This window comes from Megalops cyprinoides, chromosome 6, assembly GCF_013368585.1.
Source record: "Megalops cyprinoides isolate fMegCyp1 chromosome 6, fMegCyp1.pri, whole genome shotgun sequence".
Taxonomy (NCBI): Eukaryota; Metazoa; Chordata; class Actinopteri; order Elopiformes; family Megalopidae; genus Megalops; species Megalops cyprinoides.
The window spans coordinates 38,938,203-38,962,500 of record NC_050588.1 but is presented as its reverse complement, the minus strand read 5'-3'; the positions used below and the strand labels follow the sequence as shown (position 1 = coordinate 38,962,500).

The window sequence follows — 24,298 nt, the reverse complement described above, 5'->3', positions numbered from 1 at the left end:
ATACTTTGCAAACACGAAAGCCTGGAACTGTCCTCTATCTCTCCCCCAGGAAGCTTAGGGGCTGTCCATTCCTCACTGAGCTGTGTTTAGAAATGGCGGAGATCCTCTTAAAAGATAAAATTGGATGTGGAGTCAATTTTACTGTGTTGTATATCACATGTAGACACACATTCTGTGAATGCCATTTTTCTTTTCATTCCCTATCTTTCTTTTTTTGATCTTCCATCCAACTCACAGTATGCTTTAATTTTACTCTTTTGATGAGAAATGTGTGCTTAAAATGCTCTCTCTTATCTTATCTCTTATGTTTTACCTTTCATCTTTTTTAATATACTCTCTATAACTGCTTTATTTTTGCATTTGTTTCCAAAATAAAGAACTTAACAGGGGAGGTGTTGTCAGTGAGTTCAGAGGGTGTAAGTATGAGAACGCATGTTTCACACCTGGGGAGGTTGTACTAATCTGTATAACACTACTACCCGCTGTATGTCCAGCCGATTATTACACAGGACTTTTATCAGGAAAATATCTTGTAAAAATGGTGTTTTATGCCAGCGTTACCCAAACCTCTCCTGGAGGACCCCTTGTCCTGCTTGTTTTAGATCTCTCCCTGTTCCAACACAGCTGATTCAAATGATCAACTCGTTATGAACTCCTGAATCTGCTTAATGACAAACTGATCGTTTGAATCAGCTGTGTTGGAGCAGGGAGAGACCTAAAACATGCAGGACAAGGGGTCCTCCAGGAGAGGTTTGGGAAACACTGTTTTATGCGACAGCTGAAGTGAATCTTAAAGGGTGTTGCAATACCTCTTTTGTCCACCAGAGGCCTCCTGAGTTCTCCTTGGTCCAGTGAACCCTCTGAATGACAGCTCTTCCTCGCATTTGGTTTTGATGGCTGCTGGTTTTGCTCCCACTGATTTGCACGGCTCTGTTCCTCCTTTAGACCACCCATCAGCTCCAGTCTTCCAGGACCTGGGGGGGCTCCCCTGGGTGCTGCCCCTGCTGTTTGTGCTGGTGGTGGCCACCATGTTCGGTTTGTGCTGCTCGCGGCACAGAGGCTCTCTGCTAAAGAAAAGAGGTACAGGAGTGGCAGACCCCTCACACGGATTCACACACACACTGATACTGACAGATTGATGAAGGTACTGACACAATGACACAGTGGCACACATCGATACACAGACGCACTCAGGCACTGCTGCTGCAAGGACCTGGAGTCATAATATACGCACACATTACACATTAAGACGCTGACATTGTGAAGCAGTGACACTATGAAGCACTGATTCTATGAAGCACTGACACTATGAAGCACTGACACTATGAAACTGACACTATGAAGCACTGACACTATGAAACTGACAATATGAAGCACTGACACTATGAAGCACTGACACTATGAAGCACTGATTCTATGAAGCACTGACACTATGAAGCACTGACACTATGAAACTGACACTATGAAGCACTGACACTATGAAACTGACACTATGAAGCACTGACACTATGAAGCACTGACACTATGAAGCACTGACACTATGAAACTGACACTATGAAGCACTGACACTATGAAACTGATACTATGAAGCACTGACACTATGAAGCACTGACACTATGAAACACTGACACTATGAAACCGACACTATGAAGCACTGACACTATGAAGCACTGACACTATGAAACACTGACACTATGAAACTGACACTATGAAGCACTGACACTATGAAGCACTGATACTATGAAGCACTGACACTATGAAGCACTGACACTATGAAGCACTGACACTATGAAACTGACACTATGAAGCACTGACACTATGAAGCACTGACACTATGAAACTGACACTATGAAACACTGACACTATGAAGCACTGACACTATGAAACACTGACACTATGAAGCACTGACACTTTGAACTACTGACTCAGTGATGCACTAACACTATAATAGAACAAATACTAACACAACATATACGTGCAATGGAAAAAAAATACATTTTGAGCCTGGAAATATTTGTCATCACTACATTATTTCAAAATGACATGGCAGATGATTAATATCATGTGTTTTCTCTTAAGGAGCATTTAATTACATTTCTCCTTTTCTTCCCAAATACAAAAGCTTTGTTGGTTCAACATTTTGTTTGAAGATTTATATGCATTTTTTTTTTCAAGAAAAAACTGGGGAATTGTACTGGGGAACACATAGTTATGGTATAGTTATACCATATACACATAGTTATACACATAACTATGGTTTCTAAAGTGAGAAACTGTTTTAAGCTGATTTGATAAGATTATCATAAAATGAGAAGAGGTTCTAGCAGCACTGTGTCCGTGACAGAGGGGAGCCCTTCATTAAACGCACATATTATCCTTCCCTCTTTCAGGCTGGGCATTTCTGAAATACGTAAGTACTTTACATTCGGAACTCTGTACACTGAAATATTTTCTGTTTTAGTGTCGTTCTTCATCAATCAGTTAATCAATCAATCAATCAAATTTTATTTGTTATAGTGCATTTTAAAATCAAGATTGTCACAAAGCGCTGTACTTACTGCAAAGTACATTTTCCAGAGGGAATTAAAAAAAAAAACAGAAAACCCAGGCGAACTAGGGAAAAAATTGGAAAATTATTCCCTGACCCTGGCAAAAGGCATAACACAAGGTGTCAGTTCATCTCTGCATACATCAGATTACGCATTTGAAAAAGCAAGGGCTCTGGCACTTGGCAGTGAGGGTGTAATGTGTGGGTCAGATGGAGTGAAGCGCTGTGCACAGATCTTGCTGGGTTCAGTTCCAGGTGGAGCAGAGGGAGGAGGACTGCCCAGGGGAGCTGCATGTGCAACTCTCCGAGAGGAGCCCCCTTGTGGAGGCCCAGGGGCTTCTGGGTAGCGAGACGAGGGACGGGAGCGGGCCCAGGTCCATGTACGCGCAGCAGGCGGTCACGCCCAATCAGCAGGTCACCGTGGATCACCCAGCAGGGGACAGCATCAACAACACTGTGGGTGAGTCTGGGTCACCCTCCCCACCCAACCACACCGGCGGGGATCTGCCTCTGAGGGCGGCGGTGTATCATAGGGGTAAGGAGCAGGTGGCTGGCTCGATTCCCAGCTGGGGCACTGCTGCTGTGCCCTTGGCCAGGGTACTTAACACATAACTGCCTCTGCAAATATCCATGTGAAAAATTGTAACCCACATGAGTTGCTCTGGGGAAGAGCGTCTGCTAAATGGCAATAATGAAATGTAATGTAATGCCGAAACACAGCTACACAGATCTAACATGCAAGCGCTCAACCTGCTCAGAACTGCACCTGACATCTCCAATTTCCAGTTCTGCAGATCTGCTCCTGCTGATGATGTGATCCTCCTGTATAATAATAATACAAACACCTGTGGCGATCCGCAGGAATCCCCACCTCCCCAGTTGGCTATCTGACAGTGTCTCAAAACTACAGTTCATTGGCTCATTTGGAGATGGTTGATGCTGTGTATGAATGATTGGCTTTTGCCTCAGTTTCCCGGTCACTTTCCTGTGAAAGGTCATACACCACAGAGCCGGACAGTGTTTAATCTGGGTGTGCTCCTGACCTTATGTCCGTGTGCCTTCGTCAAGGAAGCGGCTTTGCTTTATCTCCCAGGCTCAGTGGTGCATCGCTTTGGAGAATGTGCCCCTGCTTCCTTTTCCACTTGTTTGCTTTGGACCCTGTCTGCAGACAAGAGACTGATTGTCTTGGACGTCCTACGGCAGGGTCACGTCCAGACGAGAGCTGATATTGCTGGCTTTTCCTGGACTGGAGATCAGGGGCTGCCGGAGAAGGGAAGTTCAGGGAAATGAATAGAGAACAGTCCCATGGAGCAGGGATCGAACTGACCCCAGTACAGGGAGGTTAGGGAGAGGGTGTGGAGCTGACACTGATTAGTCCTACAGATGTCAACATCTTATTGCACTGAGGTCTCTTTCTCACTTCCTCACTACAGCCATATCTGTCAGCTGTGCCGAATTATGTACTATAAATGATCAACTGTGCATTTTTACGTGTGGAGTTATTAATGCACAGAATAGAGCAGCAGTGCAGCATAGAGGTAAGGAGCAGGGCTCGTAACCAAAAGGTTGTTGGTTCTGACCCTAGCCCTAACCCAGGGGCACTGCTACTGTACCCTTACTTAACCCAGAATTTCCTCAGTAAATATATAGTAAGTATTAATAGATAACATGTAAAAACTGTGATAAACGTTTTGTATAAAACTGTATAAAAGTCACTCTGGATAAGAGGGTCTGCTAAATGACAATAATGTAACACCATAATTTATTAGGGGGAGTGGGAGCTTAGAGTATTGGCATTGGCGTATTCATAACCAGGCCCCACACCCTTCTGGCTCTGCTGGACTGAAGTGGAAACACAGAGTCCACATGAGTTGGATGGCCTGTTCATGTCATTTAAGGTCTCCCTCTGTTCTTTTTTGATCCGGTTTGATCTGGCTCTGTTTGATCTTGTTCCGGTTCGATCCAGTTTTGACCTGTTTTTTATTCACCGTGTTTGGATCCTGTTTTTTACATGATGTTCTTGTGTCTTCTTCCTCAGGTTCCATCTACATCTACTCCCCCGGGATGGTGGTTCTGGGGTCCAACACCAGCGACCACAAGGAGGAGGAGGGACCTCCTCCTGGGGAAGGCGCGGGCCCTCTCATCACACCCCAGCAGGAGTCCTGCGTACAACCAGGAGGTGCGACTCCCTTGGAGGAGGTGCCCACGGAGCCCCCGGTGACCGTGTGTGTGCAGGAGGATGGCAAAGAGCTGAACTACCCTGTCCCGGCCACCAGCAAGTGAGAGGATACCCGCCGCCAGAGAGGAGGAGGAGGAGGAAGACCAGAGAGAGGGAGAGGGGAGGAAGGGGGACTGACAGAAATAAGGGAAGAAGTAGGGCAAATCTAAATGGATGGAAGAAAGGAAGAGAAAGAGCGTCCGCGCTAGGAGTCAGAGGTAAAGTGAGAGAGAGTCGTCTTCCCGTCTCCCGTGGTCCATGCGCTTCGCACCAAATTCTGGAGTCCAGGGGCGGAGCTTAAAGATTTCTTCCTCGGCTGATTGGCATCCTTTGTGTGACATCACGGCTGGACCCTGCACCCTTCCATTGCCACGGAGGTGTGTGATTTCTGTGAGGGAGGAGGAAAACCAGCTGGCCTTCTGTCTGCGTTCTCTCTAGCGTTTCCATTTGATGTGTATCTTTCTGAGCACACCGCAGACTGTCTCATCTTTATCTTTTCCTGTTTATCGAGCTGCAGTGCGACTTGCGAGGGTTTGTCTGGACAGCGAATCGCAAACACACTCCCTCCACTGGGGAGCCATTGGCTGAGAGGGTGCTGGCAGCTCTGCTGTGGGCGCACAGGGGTCCTTCAGGCAGGTCTGAGCAGGCACGCACAAGGCAGCTCAGGGAGAACTGGGCCTGTGCTTACATCACAGGTCTGACTCCTCCCACTACTGAGCAGCTGTGCAGCCCATGCAGACGCTTGTCCAGCTTCCTGCTTGCACAGCTGGGGCTGAGTTTCGGGGTTAGTGTCTCAGCTCCAGTCCGGCAGTATCTCCAGGCTTTCCCATCAGCCAGGCAGGCCCCCCCATCACCTGAACGAACGGATAATACAGGTCCTGGAAAAAAAAAACAGCTGAGTTTCTCTGCCTTACTGGAGAACTGGTGCTTTAATACAAGCTGAAAACCTGCTGGATTGTGGCCCTCTGAGACCTGAACTGGATCACCGTGGTTTGGAGTCACTGCTAACTTTCGTATTGGGAGATTTTATTCAATAACTGCACGTGATACTTACTGCTGCAAATATGTGTAAATACAACAAAACGTGAACAAACAACAAAAACGCATTGAATGATTGGTACGCTACGTTCGAAAATGTGTGTGTTTGGTACGTATTTGCTCACAAAGCCTGCTACGTGCAAAAAGTGATATAAGATCAAATAAAATAATGCTTACAGGGTGCTTACAGTGCTCAGTACTTCCACAAGATTAAAGCTTTCTTATAAAATATGGAGCATCCCTCTGCTACTGCAATGCCACTGATGTTAAAGACATTGAGACTGCTCTGTTTCATCTGAAGCTGAGAGGTCAGACCGGAGGACTTCCCCTCGCGAAATGTCACTCATAACCAGAGGAGAGGGAAAGCACCTTGCTAACTCGGGCACCTCAGACAGCGTGGTGTCGCCGGGACCTGAGCAGCGTCCCCTCAGAGCGACACGCGTGCGGTCTGCTCTCTTCTTTTAATGTCTGGAATGCCCCGTGTTCTTTCCCTTTCCTCCCTGTTGTGTCACAGAGATGTCGCTCGTCGCTTACGATCTTGGAGAGCGTTAGACAAGCGTTAGACTAACGCTCTCTCTCAAACACCTGCTCGCCTGCAGAACACGTGATGCCAACCACTGCTTCCTTTCACACCGAGGTCCCCGTGCCAATCTCACGCAAACACCAGACGTAAGAGGATGCTTCTCGCAGGGTTTTGTGCAAGCAGACCTGCAGGCTCCACAGTGACCAGCAGGGGTCACTGCTGTGAGACCCCCGAGTGACCTACCCACCCTGATCCCCCGGCGGAATGATACCAGTCTGTTCCGCTGCTGTGGGGTCCCTGTCATCATCAGCTGGGGTCGAACCCGGGCTTTAGACCATTGAGCCACTTTGGAGCCCAATGCTTGTGTATTTGACACAAATGCGTGTCTCCTGATCATTGTAGGCATGCACCTTACCAGTGCTCATACAAGAGGATGTCCAGAGTGAATTGTACAACAGATGAGTTTAACTTTGATATTTGCTTTTACCTGTAGAGACTGATAATGTGCCTGTATATTAATTTAGCGGTAGTGCTATCACTGGGCCAGAAGTCTTCTTTGATGTGTGTGTGTGTGTTACTACAAGTAACCATCAAAGCATGTTCAAAGCCACCCACAAAATTCTGCTCTGGAACACTTGGACCCCCTCCCCTCCCCTCCCCCCCCAAACAAGAGCAGAGGCTAGGGAGTATGTTTCCATGGAAACAGAGCAAAGCATGTACTTTGGGAGGGAGAAGTGGAGTTAATGGCTTAAACCTGTAAACCATAGAGATGGTTATGCTTTAGTTTTGTTTCATGTGTTTTAATGGTGGGTGAGTACTGCAGCCACAGTGGGAGCTGTCCTGCCCCGAGCTTGCTGGTCAGCGTATGGCCACATGGAGAAGCCTCAGGAAACCTCACTGGCTGGTCAGCGTACGGCCACATGGAGAAGCCGCTGACCTCACTGTCCACCGTTAATGTTCTGTGCAGTTCAGCTCCAGTGTGGTTTCAATGAGGTTTATATCCATAAACATATTTATGCAAGTTGCAGCGGTCAAATTTACATCCTTCAAATACTCATTAATGCACCACAATAATCCCCCCAAAAACATGATTCCAAAAGTACATTATAGCACTCACCATAGCACTCTTGTCATGTTCTACATGTATGTACAAATATATGAAAGCAGTCGTCAATGTAAACTTTCACACCTAAGATTTGAACAAGGCTTTCTAGTAACTGTTATGGAAAATGATTTTTTTTTTTTTTTTTATAAAACAGAAATTACAGGGAAGTCAGAGGTTGATCCCCAGGGTGAATGCTGGAGAAACAGGCGTGTGTGCGTGCATTCTGGGAATGAGTGGGTACAGTGTCTGCGCTTTGTCACAGGGGAAGGACGGCAACCTGAGCCGATATGTGACAGTTACTCAAAGACAGAGAGAGAGAAAAAATTATGCAAATCACAACCTCCTAAATCTGAGGAATGCTCTAGAAAAGAAATATGTGCTGGTATGTACCAGCCCGCAAAAGAGACATGAAGTGCATCTCTCCCGGTTATATAAGCGATGGAAGACGTGGGGTGAAAGAGCGGTCTCCTTCAGTCAAATGTTTAATTACAGAGTAGCGAGAAGGCATGCAAACGCAAATCAAACCGGTGAGCTTCGAAAGGACAAATCCATACCTCACGTCACAAGGGTACATGTTTGAGGGTGGAGGGGGAAAAAATGCTGTTTGGGAGGGAATTTAGACACACTCTGTTGTCATTCCACCGCTAATGTGGCAGGAGAAAACAAAGATAAACACACACACACACACACACACATACAGGAGAACGGAAACAGCAGAGGAGGCGACTCCTACCATCAGCTTCAGCCCACTGCAATAACCTCAGCGGGAGAGTAAACCAGGGGGGCTGCTCCATTCTGTCAGAAACATTCCATTCTCTCTGAACATTCTGTTAAAGTAGAATAAGTACCACGGTTCCAGGCCCCACAGAGCTCAAGAGATGCGTTTGACAAATGCTGTTTGATAACCAGACAAATATTTAATGGGATATACGTTTTAGTTTGTGTCTTGAAATCCACTGAATTGTCGTAATTTATGCTCACTTCTCATTAAGACTGATGAACATGTGCCTGTTGGGGTATGAAACCAGTGCAAAGTGGACACGCTTTTAAGCCTACATTCGGTCAAAGGGGGCAATCAAGGGCGAATGAAAGTTTCTCCTTGCAGTCTGGGACACCCTCAACACGTGAATCGGCGCCATTTTTGAAAGGAAGTCCTTATCAGGTCGAGGCAGCTGCTGCCCCTAACGGCTGATCCAGGACCAGATCCCCCAGCTACGAGTCTAACCTAAACTATTATGAGTGAAACTGCAAAAGTGGTCCCAGATCAGCACTCGCCTGGAGCTGCTTAGGGTAAATCAGCAGAGGAGGACGTAGCCTCGGGCGATGAGTGCGCTCCTCTCGTACTAGAAACCGAAACGAGTCCGATATGACTCAAGAACTCTAAGTCCTTCCAGCGAGGGTCGCCCATCAGAATTTTTCCGACAGATCGCTCCCTTGGTGAATATTCGGTAGGGAAAAAAACGCAAGCACGACATGAACTGGGACATCAAACTTTTCCTTCTTTCGGCAGTGATGCAGCTGGTACTGAGCAAGGTGGGTCCTTTCAGTATGATACCTTTTTCGCAGCGTCTCACGCAAAGTGCAGCGAGTGGTCCGGGTTCTCAAACCTTAATGCGCCCTGAATGATGCGGTGGACTAATAAACTAAAGCTCTGCCACAATCGCTGGTGAATATACACATTGGAAAAAAAGAGTGATTTTAGTTGAATGGGTATGGTTACAGTTCAAAAGAATTTTGTTTTCAAAAGAATTTCTGAACGCAAAATACCCCATGACGCTGTTTTTCCATAAGCGCAAGAACTGTGTTTACTGTGTGACAAAGAATAAAAATATCTTTTTTTAGAAGTGAAAACCTTTCGTTTTCTGATATATAAAAGAAAAGTATGTTCATTAGTGTTAGTTAAGTGATGTACGAACCACAATGATAGTCCCTATGAATGGGTAAACGCTCTATAAAGATAAGTCAAAACCCAACACATGTCTGTCGGAATCCATGATTTTTTTTTTTTTTTTTTTTGGAATTTCAAGTATATATAGGCCTATATATATTTTATTTATTGTGTGTGTGTGTGTGTGTGTGTTTGAGAGAGAGGGGGGGAGGAGAGGGGAGTGCGTCCTTATTTTAATCCTTGTCAAATAATTGCTCTGCTATACACGCGTTACATGCAGGATAATGAGCGTCTGCTTACATCAACGAGCTACTCCAGCCGTACTTTCGATTCTGTTCCTCATTCCGCATCGTGTCAGCGTAGTTTCTTCGCTGAAATCAAATTACAACCTAGATATTGCAATACATTTCTTGTTTTCGGTTTGAACTGAAAGCTTGATCAGCAGATATTAATTACGCTCGCTGACGAAATCAAACGTGATCTGTGCTGATAGTTCAGCGTTGATTCTTGAGGTCAACTCGACGAATTTTGATGTTAACGTTGAATCGATGTTGATTCTCTTAACAACTCTGTGTAGCTGTAGCCCACACATAATTTTCACGTTGATATGTGGCATTCATCGTCAACGTCACAACGTTGATTTTGTTCGCAAATCCAACCAATTCTTAAAAAGATTTCAACATTGACATTAGGGATGAAACTGTTACCGGTTTCACGGTAAAATTCCCCACGGTTAGTATTACCGTTTCAAATTTTAATTATCATTAAAAACATGGTTGATTACCGCGCTTTGAAAAACTCCCGTTAAATACTATTCAGCATCAATCAAAGTTAGCAACAGTCTCATAGACGCATTCGGCATTATCATGATATTCTGAAATGACCTACAAATTAGTCTATATCATACCAAAACTTTTAGAAAACAACATGCACAAGCAGACTCGACTCTCCCTTATGCGCTTGATTTGCGATGGATAAAGCATCCGTAGCGTCCTCACTCGGAAATTCACGTCCTCCTTACAAGCTCATTTAAGCAACTGGAGCCATGCATGGCAATGTTGGACCAGGTAGCTTAACTTTTGCATTTAAAAACACGTATCTGCACTTCATTTTAGAGTGTTTTTGTAGCATGAGAAAGTAATGTCATGTATAAAACACCTAGTAGACTATTGTACGTTAATTCATTTCAACGGACGGAATAGGTGTAGGCTGATGTGGGTATTTAGCAACAATTACAGTAATAGGCCTAATAATAATAATAATAATGGCTTTGACCCCCATCTTCTTCCGCATTCGCCGCATTTCTCCCTGTCTGTCAGTGTCGTCCATGTGCTTTTGTTTACAGTTCCCTTGTGTTCCGGCCCCACCCCACTCTCCACCCTGTCCCCGCCCACCTAATTTCCTGATCACCTCCACCTGCCTGCCTGCCCACCTGCATCCCATCTCCTTGTCAGGCCAGCCCTATATACACCCTGCTTGTCTCTGTCTTGCTGCCAGTTTGTCTCAGTGTTTTTGCTGTTATGGTCCTGCCTTGCTATTTGTGTTATTGTGCCTGTACTGACTGTCTTGCCTGTCTTGGTTGCCTGATCTGCCTGCCTGCCCGGTTTTGATCCAGCCTGTTCCTGTCTCTGATCCCTGCTCCTGGTTTGTGTCTGCCTCGGACTGCCTTCCTGCTTTTTTGACCCTGCTGTGCTGCCGCCATGAACTTGCCGAACTTGCCCTGCGATTCCAATAACACCCCCTTGGAACCTGTACCCACCTGGTCTGCATTTGAGTCCGTGCTTGTGCCCTGACAAATACTGATAACCATGATAATTTTGGTCACTATAATCGTGATTCATCGCTTCATCTCTAATTGACATACAGTGGTAATCCAGTAGCGATTCCTTTAACAAATTCAAATGTTACCAACATTGATGTATGCTGTTAATTCAGTGTTGAAAAATACAACATTGATATTACACATTGAAACAACTTTCAGTTTTTTTGCTGGCCACTACATAAACAGCTTTCACCTATCTGTGTTGAGGGGAAGTGCTTATGGCGTCCAGGCAGGCATAACCACAGAAACACATTTAGGGCTACTTGTGAAATAAAAAAAAATAATTTGTTGACAAGTTGAAAATCAGCTGAAATGTTTACGTTACTCTAAAAAAAGGTTTGTGCTGTTAACTGCTTTGGGCTGAATAGTTGCAGACGTTTTCAGTGTACTTACTTCAAGCTTTCCGATCAGCATTACTTTAGTGAAACCCACCCACAGTCTATGATTGGCTTCTCAGTGTTTGTACAGTATGGTATTTGTGGTTACAGTTGCAGGGGTGTTTCTTTTTTTTTTTTTTTTTAAAAAAAAGCATAAAGCTGCGATCTGAGTTTGGTAATGAATGGGTCCATTCAAGGAAACCAATGCTGTGTGGTAAGTGGGTATGGAAAAAAGTGACATTCACAGGAATGTGAAATTAAGGTAGTTTTGTAATTTAACAATTTCCATTCATTGGCTAGTTATTAATATTCAGATAACTTTATCAAAACACTGAACCATACAGATACTTTACCACTTTTCCCCGTAATTTTTAATGTTTTTGCGTCAGTTTTGGACATGGCCCTGAATAAAGGGAGCATGGGTGATATCTGGTGGAAGGAGTTGAGCAAAAATATACTGTCAGCTTGACTCCAGCTCTCTATATGGCATAGAAACACTTCTACACTTTCTGTTAATCCCCCGTCTCTGTCATTTCAGGACAGGGAGAGGAGTTACGGTATGTTACGGCAGAGTGTATAGTATTTGGGTATGGCATCATTTTTCGTAAAGATTGTGGGTCACCCCTCGTGTTATTTTAAACACACGCTGTTGTCTCTCATCAAGAAGGTTTTCTTCAACACAACAGCTTTTAACTGTATGGCTGTGTAATCAGCACAAAATAAAAAAGTAAAAAGTTTTCCAGCTTTTTGAAAGGGGGAAAAAAGTAATGATTTCTAGCCATCCTTCTAGCATTCACTAGCATGTGGCACTGTTCTCCGGCTCTTCGGTAACAGCGCAGTGCACACTGGAAAATCGTGAGGATGAACTGGGGACCGGAGTGTAAAGCCTGACTCGGTGACGGGTGGGGTGGGGGATTCTGGATTCGTTGGCGTAGAACGGAGAGGCAGAACTGCAGGGGTGTCAAAGTGACGCAGCAGCCCTCTGACAGAGCTCCTCTGACCCTCTGTGGCTGGGCATGGCTCCGCGCTCTGTCTTCGCCAAATTTAAATGCGGCTCCTCTGTCTCTTGCAGGTCTTCTCCCTGCCATATAAGCCAGACTCTGGTGGTCAGTGCAAGAGCAACACCACCGAATACATTAACAAAGAGGTTAAACTGTGCTGCAGCAGGTGCGCCCCAGGTAAGACCGGCCAGACCGGCCCATGTGGTGTAACGCTGTAGCTGATGCTTTTTAGCGCTGCCTTTCATTGTCTGAGGTGTGTGGCGGTAAAGCCGTCTGGCAGCTGTAACATGCTGACATTGCAGTGTGTTTTGCACGATGTGGTTTCTGAAGACTAACTCTGCTGTTGTGACATAAGTTCAATAAGGGTATTCTGCTGACTGGGCTCTAAGTTTCGAGATGCGAAACCTCTACTCTGAGGGCAGAGGGGAGAGGTTTTCTGTATCAGAGTGGAGAACTGTATTTCCGGGACTGTGCAGTGGGAAATTCCAGACAGGAAGCTACTGCAGAGCTCCCTCTGTAAACACATACACATGCACTCACACACACACACACACACACACACACACACGCACACTCACACTCACACACACACACTCACATACACACTCACACATACACTCACACATGCACTCACACATATGCACTCACACACACACACACTCACATGCACACTCACACATACACTCACACATATGCGCGCACACACACACACACACACACACACACACACACACGTGTGCACACACAGACACACAAATACATACACACACCTGCACACACATGCTCATACACATGCACATACACATATAGACCCATATGTGAGCACACAAACAGACATACACACACACACACACAAACTCAGTCATGTACTCACAAACAGACACGCACATACGCACCACGCACAGACAAACACTCTCACATGCTTAAGGTCTGAAAGTCAGGGTGTGGAGGAGATGGTTTAGTCTCATAAAGGAAGACATTTTCAGTCTGTTAGATGTGGCCTCCTTTGATATACTGCAACATGCAGTGATTAGAAGAGCAGGAAATAAAACTTTGCCCTCAGTTACTCTGTCCTCTGTTACTCTGCCCTCTCTTACTCTGTTACTCTGCCCTCTGTTACTCTGTTACTCTGCCCTCAGTCACTCTGTTACTCTGCCCTCAGTTACTCTGTTACTCTGTTACTCTGCCCTCTGTTACTCAAGAGGTTTAGTGTCTTACAGGATGTTGTGTGAGGACATTCAGTAAAGGTTGAAGGGGCACGCAGGGGGAGAGCAGGGGGTAGTGGGTGTGTGTGGGGGGGGGGGGGGGGGGGGGTACATGCGCAGGGTGGGGGTTGGCAGTATCACAGTGGAAAAACAGCCCTGACTGCTGAGCAGGAAGCCTCCAAATATTAACAAGCCTGCAAGCGGTTTCCTTGAGAGAAGAACTCCTGCCAGGGAAAGGAGTGGTTTTACTCAAACTTTATTCAGTAGTTTTATCCTCTTCTTTTTGTTTGTTCTTTCTTTAGGGAATTCTTTTTGTAAATTTTTTCCTCTCTCTTTCACATCTTTGCATAACTCGTATTTTCCACAATTTGCCTAACCCAGCATTACCCAAGCCATTAGCCACGATTTCACATACTTAGGGGTCGTAGCCCAGAGATGTGCACGCAATGCTTGCTGTTGCCTCAGGTCCATGGTCACGTGTAAAACGCTCGTCAGGCTGCTTGTTCAGCTACTGTCTGACACATCGCCCGAGGGCTGCATTAGGGGCCAAGTGCACAGCAGGACCAGGCCAGGCTGGTCTCAGTGTGGCCTCAGACCACAGCGCTAATGCATGTAGCTCTGGTTTGCCACATTCATACTTTTCACCTCTCTAGATAGATGTGCGTGATATAGTTGTCAGCCAAAGCCAGAATCCATGCCCCCTAACCCTAACCCACCAATCAGAGTTTTGACATGTGACACCCTTCATTCATTCATTCATTCACCTCACCTCACCTCACCTCACCTCTGGCACATTCTTTGGGTGAGGATTGTGTGTGCAAACCGCGGGATCCCTGGGCACACCTAGCCAAGCCCAACACGGTTACCCCCACTGTAGTCATGTAGATGTACACCCATGATTTCACACCCTCACGGGTCACAGTCTGTAAATGCTGTGCTTGCTGTCGCCCGTGGCCATGGAGCTGTGCCCAGGAGAGGCCTGCTGGTGCAGCTGCTCCCTGGAAGCAGTTGGCTCTTCAGTGTTCAGGCTGTGGTGTTTAGGCTGTTGTGTTTATGTTGTGATGTTCAGCTTGTTGTGTTCAGGCTGTGATGTTCAGGCTATGGCATTCAGGCTGTGATGTTCAGGCTGTGGTGTTAAGGTTGTGGTGTTCAGGCTGTGATGTTCAGGCTGTGATGTTCAACTTCTGTTCAGGGTGTGGTGTTCAGGCTGTGGGTGAGGAGGGGGACGTGAATAAAACTGGTGATGATGTCATTACAGGGACCTACCTGGAGACACAGTGCACAGAGACCTCAGACACGCAGTGCAATCCCTGCGCGAGTGGGTACTTCAATGACAAGTACAACTACTTTAACAAATGCTTCAAGTGCCAACGGTGTCGCGAAGGTGGGTGGCATTCTCAAGAGCCAATTGGCCAGTGGGATGAGAGACATGGGCCAATGGCAACTATAATGTTACCGGATGGGTGTGTGTGTGTGTGTATGTGTCCGTCACTGAGCCCTGTGATGTGTGTGCATGTGCGCAGACGATGGCCTTCACATTGCGCAGGCCTGCACCGCTTCCTCCAACACTCTCTGCGAGTGCAGGAACGGGATGTTCTGCAGATCTGGCACCTCTCCTCCCTGCAAGATGTGTGCCCGTTTCACCAGCTGCCCGCCTGGCCTCGGTGTCACAGCGCCAGGTAACGTCTGTCCCTGGGGGAGGGGGTGAGCTCAGGCCCGCCTGGCTTCGGTGTCACAGCGCCAGGTAACGTCTGTCCCTGGGGGAGGGGGTGAGCTCAGGCCCGCCTGGCTTCGGTGTCACAGCGCCAGGTAACGTCTGTCCCTGGGGGAGGGGGTGAGCTCAGGCCCGCCTGGCTTCGGTGTCACAGCGCCAGGTAACGTCTGTCCCTGGGGGAGGGGGTGAGCTCAGGCCCGCCTGGCTTCGGTGTCACAGCGCCAGGTAACGTCTGTCCCTGGGGGAGGGGGTGAGCTCAGGTAGGGCTGTGGCACTGATGGCTCTGTGTGTGTGTTTTTCAGGGACGGCTTACACAGATGTCTCGTGTGCGCCTTGCTCTGAGGGCAGCTTCTCTGATCAGACGTCCTATGATCAGACCTGCCAGCGCCACACTAAGTGAGTGTCTGTCTCCCGTACAGCGTTTTTTTCTGCATGGGGAAACAACAGCATGTCTCATTCTCACACACACTCATATACAGACACACACACACACACACACACACACACACACACACACACACCCTCATACACATACATACACACACACACACTCATATACAAACACACACACACACACACACACATCCTCATACACATACATACACACACACACACACACTCATATACAAACACACACACACGTACACGCACACACACATGCGTGCACGCACACACACACACACACACACACACACGCGCATACACACGCATACACACACAGACACACACGCACTTTCACATACGCACACTCATATACAAACGCACACATGCACACACACAGGTTGTGTTCACTCTGACCGGGGAAGTCACCAGTATTCCTCTAGGTTGTAATAGGACAGGTGAGTCAGTGTGAGAGACAGTGTTATATAAAATATAAAAATTTCCTATAATGGTAGTATTTAATAATGCTATTAGCTGGTGGTGTTGTTATACTGAACTGCACGGTGTGATTTGATTAAAGCCTGTTGAAGTGAATGGAACTGAATTATCGTGTGAGTTCGGCAGTAAGTGGGGTCGTCTGTGATCTCCTTCCTCCCCAGCTGTTCCTCCGAGGGGCAGAGCTTTCTGCACCATGGCAACAGCACGTCGGACGCAGTGTGTGGGCCTTTGGTCAAGGCGACGGCCCCTTCTGCTGGTACCCCCAGTGCCCCGCCCCCCAGCTTCCCACCTCCCCTGCCTGCCCCATCCACCCCACCTGCCCCGCCCACCAGGGCCACGCCTGGCCAAGGCAGCTCTGCTCCGCCTCCTCAGACGCCCCTCTCCTCTGGGAGTTGTAAGTGCGCAGAGCTGGTGCACCCTGGCCCACAAGCTGACAGACACTTTCACAAAAAAATGAAACAGAGGCGAGAAAACTTACAAAAAGTAGTAAAAAAGCCCACAACACAAAAGAACCAAACAACCTCCTGGCGCTACAGCCCCTCACCTGTATTTAACAAGCCTGATTAGACAGGTGAAGCTCGTTAACCAGAAGCTGGCTCACGCAGACAGTTATAAACTGAAGTGAAACAATAAAACTATTGACCCGTTAGATGTACTGGATGTGAAATGAGCTCAGCTATGATGAAGCTGAAACTGGAAAGACAGCAATCCTTAAACATTTAACACAATCCTTTCAATCCTTAAACATTTAACACAATAACAATTTGACACATTGACAATTTAACAATTAACAGTGGAAGAAAGGTGACAGAGCGGATCAGCCTCAGGGTTCTGGCCTTTCGCCAGGACCAGGTGTTGGTGTGAGCCCTCTGCCTGGCACCTGTGTCTCCTCAGTGGGTGAAGAGTGTGGTGAGCTTCAGAGGAGATTTCAGAAATGCAGCAACTGTCCACAAGAACATACACTGATAAAGCAATCTGTAATGATCTGCCTGTAATGAACATGAAACATTATATTATTGTCATTTAACAGATGCTCTTATTCAGAGTGACTTACATACAGTAACCTTTTGGTTACAAGCCCTGCTCCTTAACCACTATGCTACACTGCTGTCCATAAAACAGGAAACACAAAGTTTTATTTCCTTTTCAAAATTCTGTGTGGTAGCTGTAATATAATGTCGGAAAAAGAAACCACCCTAACTATCTTACACACCTCTCTCTCCCTCCCTCTAACCCCTGCAATCTCCTGCCTCGTTCTGGCCTTACAGATGTGATCTGGGCCGTTGTTGGAGTAGGACTGACGCTGCTGGTGGTGGGCATTGTCTGCATCGTCTGCAGGAGGAAAGGTACGGCTCGTGACTCTCTGCTCACCTCTTCAGCCACACGAAAGGCCAGGGCACCCCAGAATGCCCCACTTTTGGGGGAGCAGACGGCGCGGTCTCATCTCATGCCTTCACACCCCCATGCTTCTGCTTAAATTCTCCAGCAGACAGGAGCATTTGGTCTGTTAAAGGTCTACTCCTACTCACCAGGCCTTGCATTCGCGTGAGAAAATCCCCTGAGCACGCTCAGAGCTCAGCATGTCTGCTGTACCATCCCTAACCTAACGTCTGTCGTCTGTGTGTCTGCAGCTGAAGGCGCAAATGAGAACATTGAGGCGAATGAGGTGAGCATGGATGCACACACACTCACACACACACTCACACACTCACACTCACACACTCACACTCACACTCACACTCACACACACACTCACACTCACACTCACACACTCACACTCACACACTCACACTCACACTCACACACACACTCACACTCACTGGGGCGGCAGTATAGCATAGTGGTTAAGGAGCAGGACTCGTAACCAAAAGGTTGCCGGTTCAATCCCTGCTGGGACACTGCTGCTGTACCCTTGGGCAAGGTACTTAACCCACAGTTGCCTCACTAAATATTCAGCTGTATAAATGAATTACATTGTAACCTATGTAAGTCGCTTTGGATAAAAGCGTCTGCCAAATGAATAAATGTAAATGTAACACACACACACACACTCACTCACACACACACACACACACACTCACACACACACTCACTCACACACACACTCACACACACGCACTCACACACACTATCTCTCTGTCTCTTTTTCTCTCTATTTTTCACACACACAATGGGGTTGTCCAGAGAGTCATTTTCAGAGTCATTCACACTCTCATGGCTAAAGCTGGGGAGTCCTGTTTGCATACAGCAGAGTTTTGTGATCCAAAAGCAGCAGGTGGGGCAGTCCTTGATATGAGTAATGTAAAAACAACTCCAGTCCTTTCTCTTAATCTCTTTCTTTCTTAATCTCCCACTCCCCCTCCCTCTCCCCCCCCCCTCTCTCTCCCTCTCCCCTCCTCCTCTCACTCTTCCTCTCCTTCCCCTCTCTTTCCTCTCCCCCTGCCCCTCCCCCTCCCCCCCTCTCTCTCTCCCTCTCCCCCCCTCCTCTCACTCTTCCTCTCCTTCCCCTCTCTTTCCTCTCCCCCTGCCCCTCCCCCTCCCTCTCGCTCTCCCTCCCCCTTTCAGGGTGCAAATGGAACTCTAGCAGTCTATCAACAGAACGCCTCGAACTGCCGGGAGCAGCAGGGCCTGCTGGGAAAAACGGACCCGAGCAACCCTGCCTTCTCAGCCTCCCCCTGCCACACTGAGACCCATAACAGCAGCAGCCAGGAGAGGCTGCTGACAGACAACCCACAGGTCAACGTCAACATCACAGCCACCTTCAACTGCCACCTGAACCAGACGACCCTGCCCCTCGAGCCCACCCCGACCCCGCCCCTCCCCACCCCAACTCCACCCCCGCCACCGGAGTCCGACCTCCCGCTGTCAGAGGAGGAGGAGGCGCAGCGCTCAACGCCCCAGCAGGAGGAGGGGAAGGAGGCACGTGTGGCGGTGCAGGAGAGTGACTCCGTCTGAGTTTCCAGGTCAGCTTTACCCCCACGGTTACTACAGTGGCTGTGTTCATTCACCTGCACTGGCTGTGCTTATTCTGAGCAGGCAGACCCAAGACAGCCTGAGAGGGGAGGACTGGTGTGTGAGGTGGAGTATGGGTAATGTAGTCCCACCCCAGGGACCCCTTTATCCTCACAGCCTGCCTCTTCTACTCTCTCGGTGTGGACTACTCAGGGAACGGATGTCTCTGCACTCGCCTGGGTACTTTTGGCCAGTATTAATATTTTATTAATATTTTAGGAATAGCACTGTTTCTGTTAAAATTATGTTAAGACATGACAGAGTCAGTTATGTCAGTATTTAAGTGGCACACCGCTGAGGGAGGCGGACACTGTAGAAACACAGGCAGGCTGCAAGCCTGTCAAATCAACATATTTGAGTTACCCAGTGACATTTGTATTGATATACTCTTTGATAATATTTTCTTTATATTTAATCAAAAAACAAATATGCAATATGCATGTTTATCTGTTTTGCTGTGCACTGTACTGTACTGATCAGAGTTGGATGAACTCAGGTTGGAGGTTTTGTTTTGGGCTATGCCTGGCGCTCTGATATTGGGCAGACACCAGCACCCTCTAGTGGTGTGAAGTGCAAATTCACAGGAAGCTGCCATGTCAGGTCAGGGGTAAACTAATGACCTCAATATCATATTGATTGGTTTTCTCATCCACCATTTTGGATGATTGCCCCCTGCTGGTGCAGGTGATGTGTGGCCGCAGCTGAGAGCCCTGCTCAATGAGGGAAATGGCTTGATTTCAGCATTTACATGTTGTTTCGGTACCCTCTGGCTCCCTGCTACCTGTGCTGGGGATGGGGCAAGACACACCTTTCCCCAGGCTGGGGGGGGGGGGGGGGGGGGGGGGTGCTCAAGGAAGAAGAAAATCAATTAGACAGATTGATTATTCTTTTCTATATGGCATTCTTAACAGTGAAATTTTCCCTTGGACCCACTATGGCAACCACCCATAAACCTACAGAACTAATCTGCTTTCTACATTGTTGTATGGATTAGAATCAAGCTCGCCTGAGAAGCAATGAAGTGCAGTGGATGCTGCTATTCACAGTGTTATCAGTTATCAGCAGCTGAAGCAGAGAGGAGCAGTCACAGGTTCAGCGGCAGAACAGGTCCTTACAAAAAATAACACTGAGGATATTTTAGAGAATATATTTTTTTCCATTTTCTCAGTTAATATATTTAAAGTGTGTAAATTATCGGTATTGTAAATTATCATTTCAGTATTTTGCGATATATTTCTGCTTAGCATGAATATGTTTTAAAATGAATGTGCAATATTTGTATTGAGCTGAACAGCACATTTCTCATTTATTCTCATATTTTTCAATGTATTACAATATATTTCTGCGTTTCTGAGTGTAGAACAGGAGCACAGGGGTGAAGCAGGTGTGGGGTCTCCGGAGCATCTGTACCATGCGACAGCAGGAGACCTGTGGAGGGGGAGGGATAGGGAGTTTGCACAGGAGGCTTCCATGTAAGAGGTGATTAATTGTATAAATGAGCTGTTATTAGTCACATTTCAATGTGTGCAGGCTGCTGGGCAGTGGCTAGCAGGGCTGCAGAGCCATGGGTGAGCAGAGGAGACACTACAGCGAGTTCAGTCACTGTAAAGCCAAAGGGAGTGCACTTTTAGCTGGATTTAAGGAACGAGACTGTCTCATTCCCACACACACGTAGGAACATCAGTCCATTTATCAGACAAAAAGCCACTTCACAGAGTTTCCTGGCCATTTTTTCAGACATAGGTATGTTTATGTTTTAGCTGTAGTAGTTTTGGACCACAGTTTTCTTCGGTCTCCTGTTTTTAAATGAGCTTATTCACTGTAAATCTCTCCTTCCAGAATAGCAGGGACTCTACTGAAGAAGAAATAAAAAAACAAAGAATCCTGTCAGTAAAATAGCACCTTCTTTTTTGTATATTTTTGTAAATATAGGTCATCATGATGTTTACCTATTTATGTAAACTTTTAGACTTTGTAATTTTTCTATACCATTTTATAGATTTTATAGATATACATCTGGAATTTTTTCCATTGTGTCAAAAGTTGTTTCCTTGATGGAGAATCTGATTAATAGAAAGATTAAAGAGTTGTCAAATTATCAAGAGGGCTGTTTGTCACATTCATCTTTGTATTTTAATGTAATGAGAACTGTTATGCAAATCTTGCACTGTCAAAATGTCCAACATTCTTATTCACGTAGAAATCCTTTCTGTTTCGTGTCTCGGTATGTAAAAAAAAAAAAAAAACCGAAGACAAAAGACTCTCCACCTTTCCTTGAAACGTTATCAACACTGAACATTTCAGCTTTCCTGCTGAGGCTTACATCACTTCCTGTGGTCTGCCTGCATGTGTTGCCCTCTCTAAACAGGAAGGGGCACAAGCACAGATGTGACAGATAGCTCTGTGTAAGAAGGGCATGTCAGAAGTTTGAGGGAACTGCTGGGCCTTCAAGCAGGAAGTTGGTTTAGATGCCCTGGTTCACCCTGTCTCTGCAATCACAGCTACAGTTGGACTATTATTCCACTAGAGGGCTACAGAAGGTCAAAAAAGCAGCTGACAGCTTAATGCCTATGTCTCTTTGTTGGTGTTTTTCTGGTGTTCTCTCTTGGCCTTGTATCTCTGTTTCAGAGAGAGCACACTGCCATTTTGAATGGAAAGGAAGGTCCTATCAATCACTTAAACCCTCTTTCTGCTAGAGCTGTAGTGCGTCTCCATTCAGAGAGAAAAAAAATTGAAAACAAAATTTAGAAAAGGTTTCAGTTCTGCTGAGGAGGAAGTACATCACATTATTTAGCAGACGCTCTTACCCAGAGCGACTTACGTAGATTACAGTTCTTTACAATGTTTGTAAAGAACTGTAACTCTATTTGTATAGTTGGATAGTTACTGAGGCAATTGTGGATTAAGTACCTTGCCCAAGGGTACAGCAGCAGTGTCCCAACGGGAAATCGAACCGGCATCCTTTCAGTCACGAGCCCTGCTCCTTAACCACTATGCCACACTGCTGCCCACAGTACAGTCAGACTTCTGACAAGTACAGTGAGATTTCTGGTCCCTAAATATTTCACTAGAACATGGGTGGATGATAATGTGCATCTTGTGATGGTTTGATGTCTAATTAAGCTGTTCCTACTGTGGAGTAACAAACATAAGGAGTCCCTGGAGGTCCAGTGCAAATTAATGGCCTCACATAAATGGCCAGATTCACTCTATCGTTGCTGTAAAATTCTCCCACTATTAAAATGAAACACCAAAGAAAGCAAACCCTCCGTTCACACTTTGATGATTCACAGATTATTGCAAACGGGAGAGTCCAGGTACCCCACCGCCAGAAATGGTCTGAGGGCTGGTGATTTGAGGTACCAAATCGGAGGTTCGTTTCCTGCCAAAGTTAGTGCTTCCTGTTCAGAGAAATTCCGTTCAGGCAGAGAGATGCTTTTACATTACCTGGGTAAGCCAAGGTGTCCATGAAAATGGAAGAGGGGTAACAGCAACATCTTGGAATAGTTTTGTCTGCAACTTGCTTTCTGGGATTTTTGCTATTTATGTGAAAGAGTTCTAATGACTCAGTAAATAGACAAAGGGGCTATAGACACTAATAAAAGTACTGAAACGGTTAACCACTGAAACAAGCTGTGTGTGGGGGGGCTTCATCAGTGAACCACATCCTGCTGCATGAAGCTTCACCCTCACTTTCTCACACCAGGATCGGTACCTTGCGTCTATAAGCAGCAATCGTAAGCATTGAGTTATACCTTCATGGTAAAGGATGACAGGGTGTCAGGCTTGAACGTATGGGTACCAAAACGCATTAATGAATTTAGTGTGTGTGAGTATTTGTGTGTGTGTGTGTGTGAGAGAGAGAGAGAGAGAAAGAGAGAGAGAAAATAGTCAAGATGAAACGGGGATAGATTACCCCAGATGATACCATAAATATCATATTGAAGTGTGTGAACCTCACAGTATCATGACTCACAGCTGTCCTTTGAGGGTTTGAGACTTGGGTACATTTGTGGTGTCTTTGTGGTGCTGTGGTACAGGGCTTGTAACCAGAGGTTTCAGATATAATTCCCAGATGAGTTTCTGTGAATATTCAGCTCTATAAATGGACAAAACATAAAAATATCAGGCTTTCACATAACATCTTCAAATGACAAAACATTCATGTTTCACTGGAGTAAAAGAGAGAAACTACAATGGTCCATGTTTTCTATGAAGGTTATTTTACGCTCTGGCTGTTGTGAGACACAGTGGCATCTAAACTACTGTTCAGTATTTGAACAAACAGAAAAGTTTGTCCTTTCACCCAGTTTCCTAGTGGCCTTTCCTGATTTTTATTTACACAGTACCATTTGTAGCCCATTTGTTTTCTCACAACAGATAGACTTTTCCCTTATCTTCATGAAAAGTTAACAGCAACACTACAAGCTAGGTTATAGGAGATACATTTAAGAAGTTGAAATAAAAATAAAAAACTACTCGTGAAGTTCTTTCTTGTTCCTGCACTAGATCCTACACTAGATTAAAGAAACAGGTCAGATCTGCTTGTAATTCAAACACATGACCAATTTTGCTATCGTTATAATCTGACCAGGCAGTAGACCAACACCAAATACAATTTATGCTCCAAGAGGCTGTTGATACAGTCAGTTGTGCAGCATCCTGTCTCTGGAGAGAATGTAATACGCTCCACGTCTTTCTGCTGTGTTGCAACATCATGAATATGTGTCATGAATATGTGTCACGGACGCAGTCAGCTTCTCTGAAGACAACGTTTACAAAATGTTCTCATGATGGCCGCCCTCTGAAATGCTGTCAGAATGCAGAGATTGTGTCTTTGAACAGCTGCTCGTTTCGTTTGCATTTTATTGCAGGTTACATATTTACTGTCCTTTTGTTTCTTCTCTGTTTCTGTCATATTTTCTCTCAACCCTCACAACTAACCCAGAATGCAGCTGTCCGACTTGT

The 24,298-nt window shown here is 46.2% G+C and overlaps 1 protein-coding gene across 1 annotated transcript; it reads left to right on the top strand.

Moving 5' to 3' along the window:
* Positions 1–8,721: 8,721 nt before the first annotated feature.
* Positions 8,722–20,164, top strand: tnfrsf1b (tumor necrosis factor receptor superfamily, member 1B). The gene is made up of 9 exons (XM_036531614.1): positions 8,722–8,965; positions 12,592–12,697; positions 14,984–15,109; positions 15,249–15,404; positions 15,742–15,835; positions 16,480–16,712; positions 17,587–17,664; positions 17,950–17,984; positions 18,884–20,164. The coding sequence occupies exons 1-9, from the start codon at positions 8,906–8,908 to the stop codon at positions 19,271–19,273; spliced, it is 1,278 nt and encodes a 425-aa protein (XP_036387507.1). The 5' UTR covers positions 8,722–8,905; the 3' UTR covers positions 19,274–20,164.
* The last annotated feature ends 4,134 nt before the right edge of the window (positions 20,165–24,298 follow it).

Excerpts from the sequence above, each read along its gene's own strand:
- tnfrsf1b (XM_036531614.1), top strand. The coding sequence starts at position 8,906 with ATGAACTGGGACATCAAACTTTTCCTTCTTTCGGCAGTGATGCAGCTG. Across the intron at positions 8,966-12,591 it reads TGCAGCTGGTACTGAGCAAG|GTCTTCTCCCTGCCATATAA; the intron begins GTGGGTCCTTTC and ends TGTCTCTTGCAG. Across the intron at positions 15,405-15,741 it reads CCTCGGTGTCACAGCGCCAG|GGACGGCTTACACAGATGTC; the intron begins GTAACGTCTGTC and ends TGTGTTTTTCAG.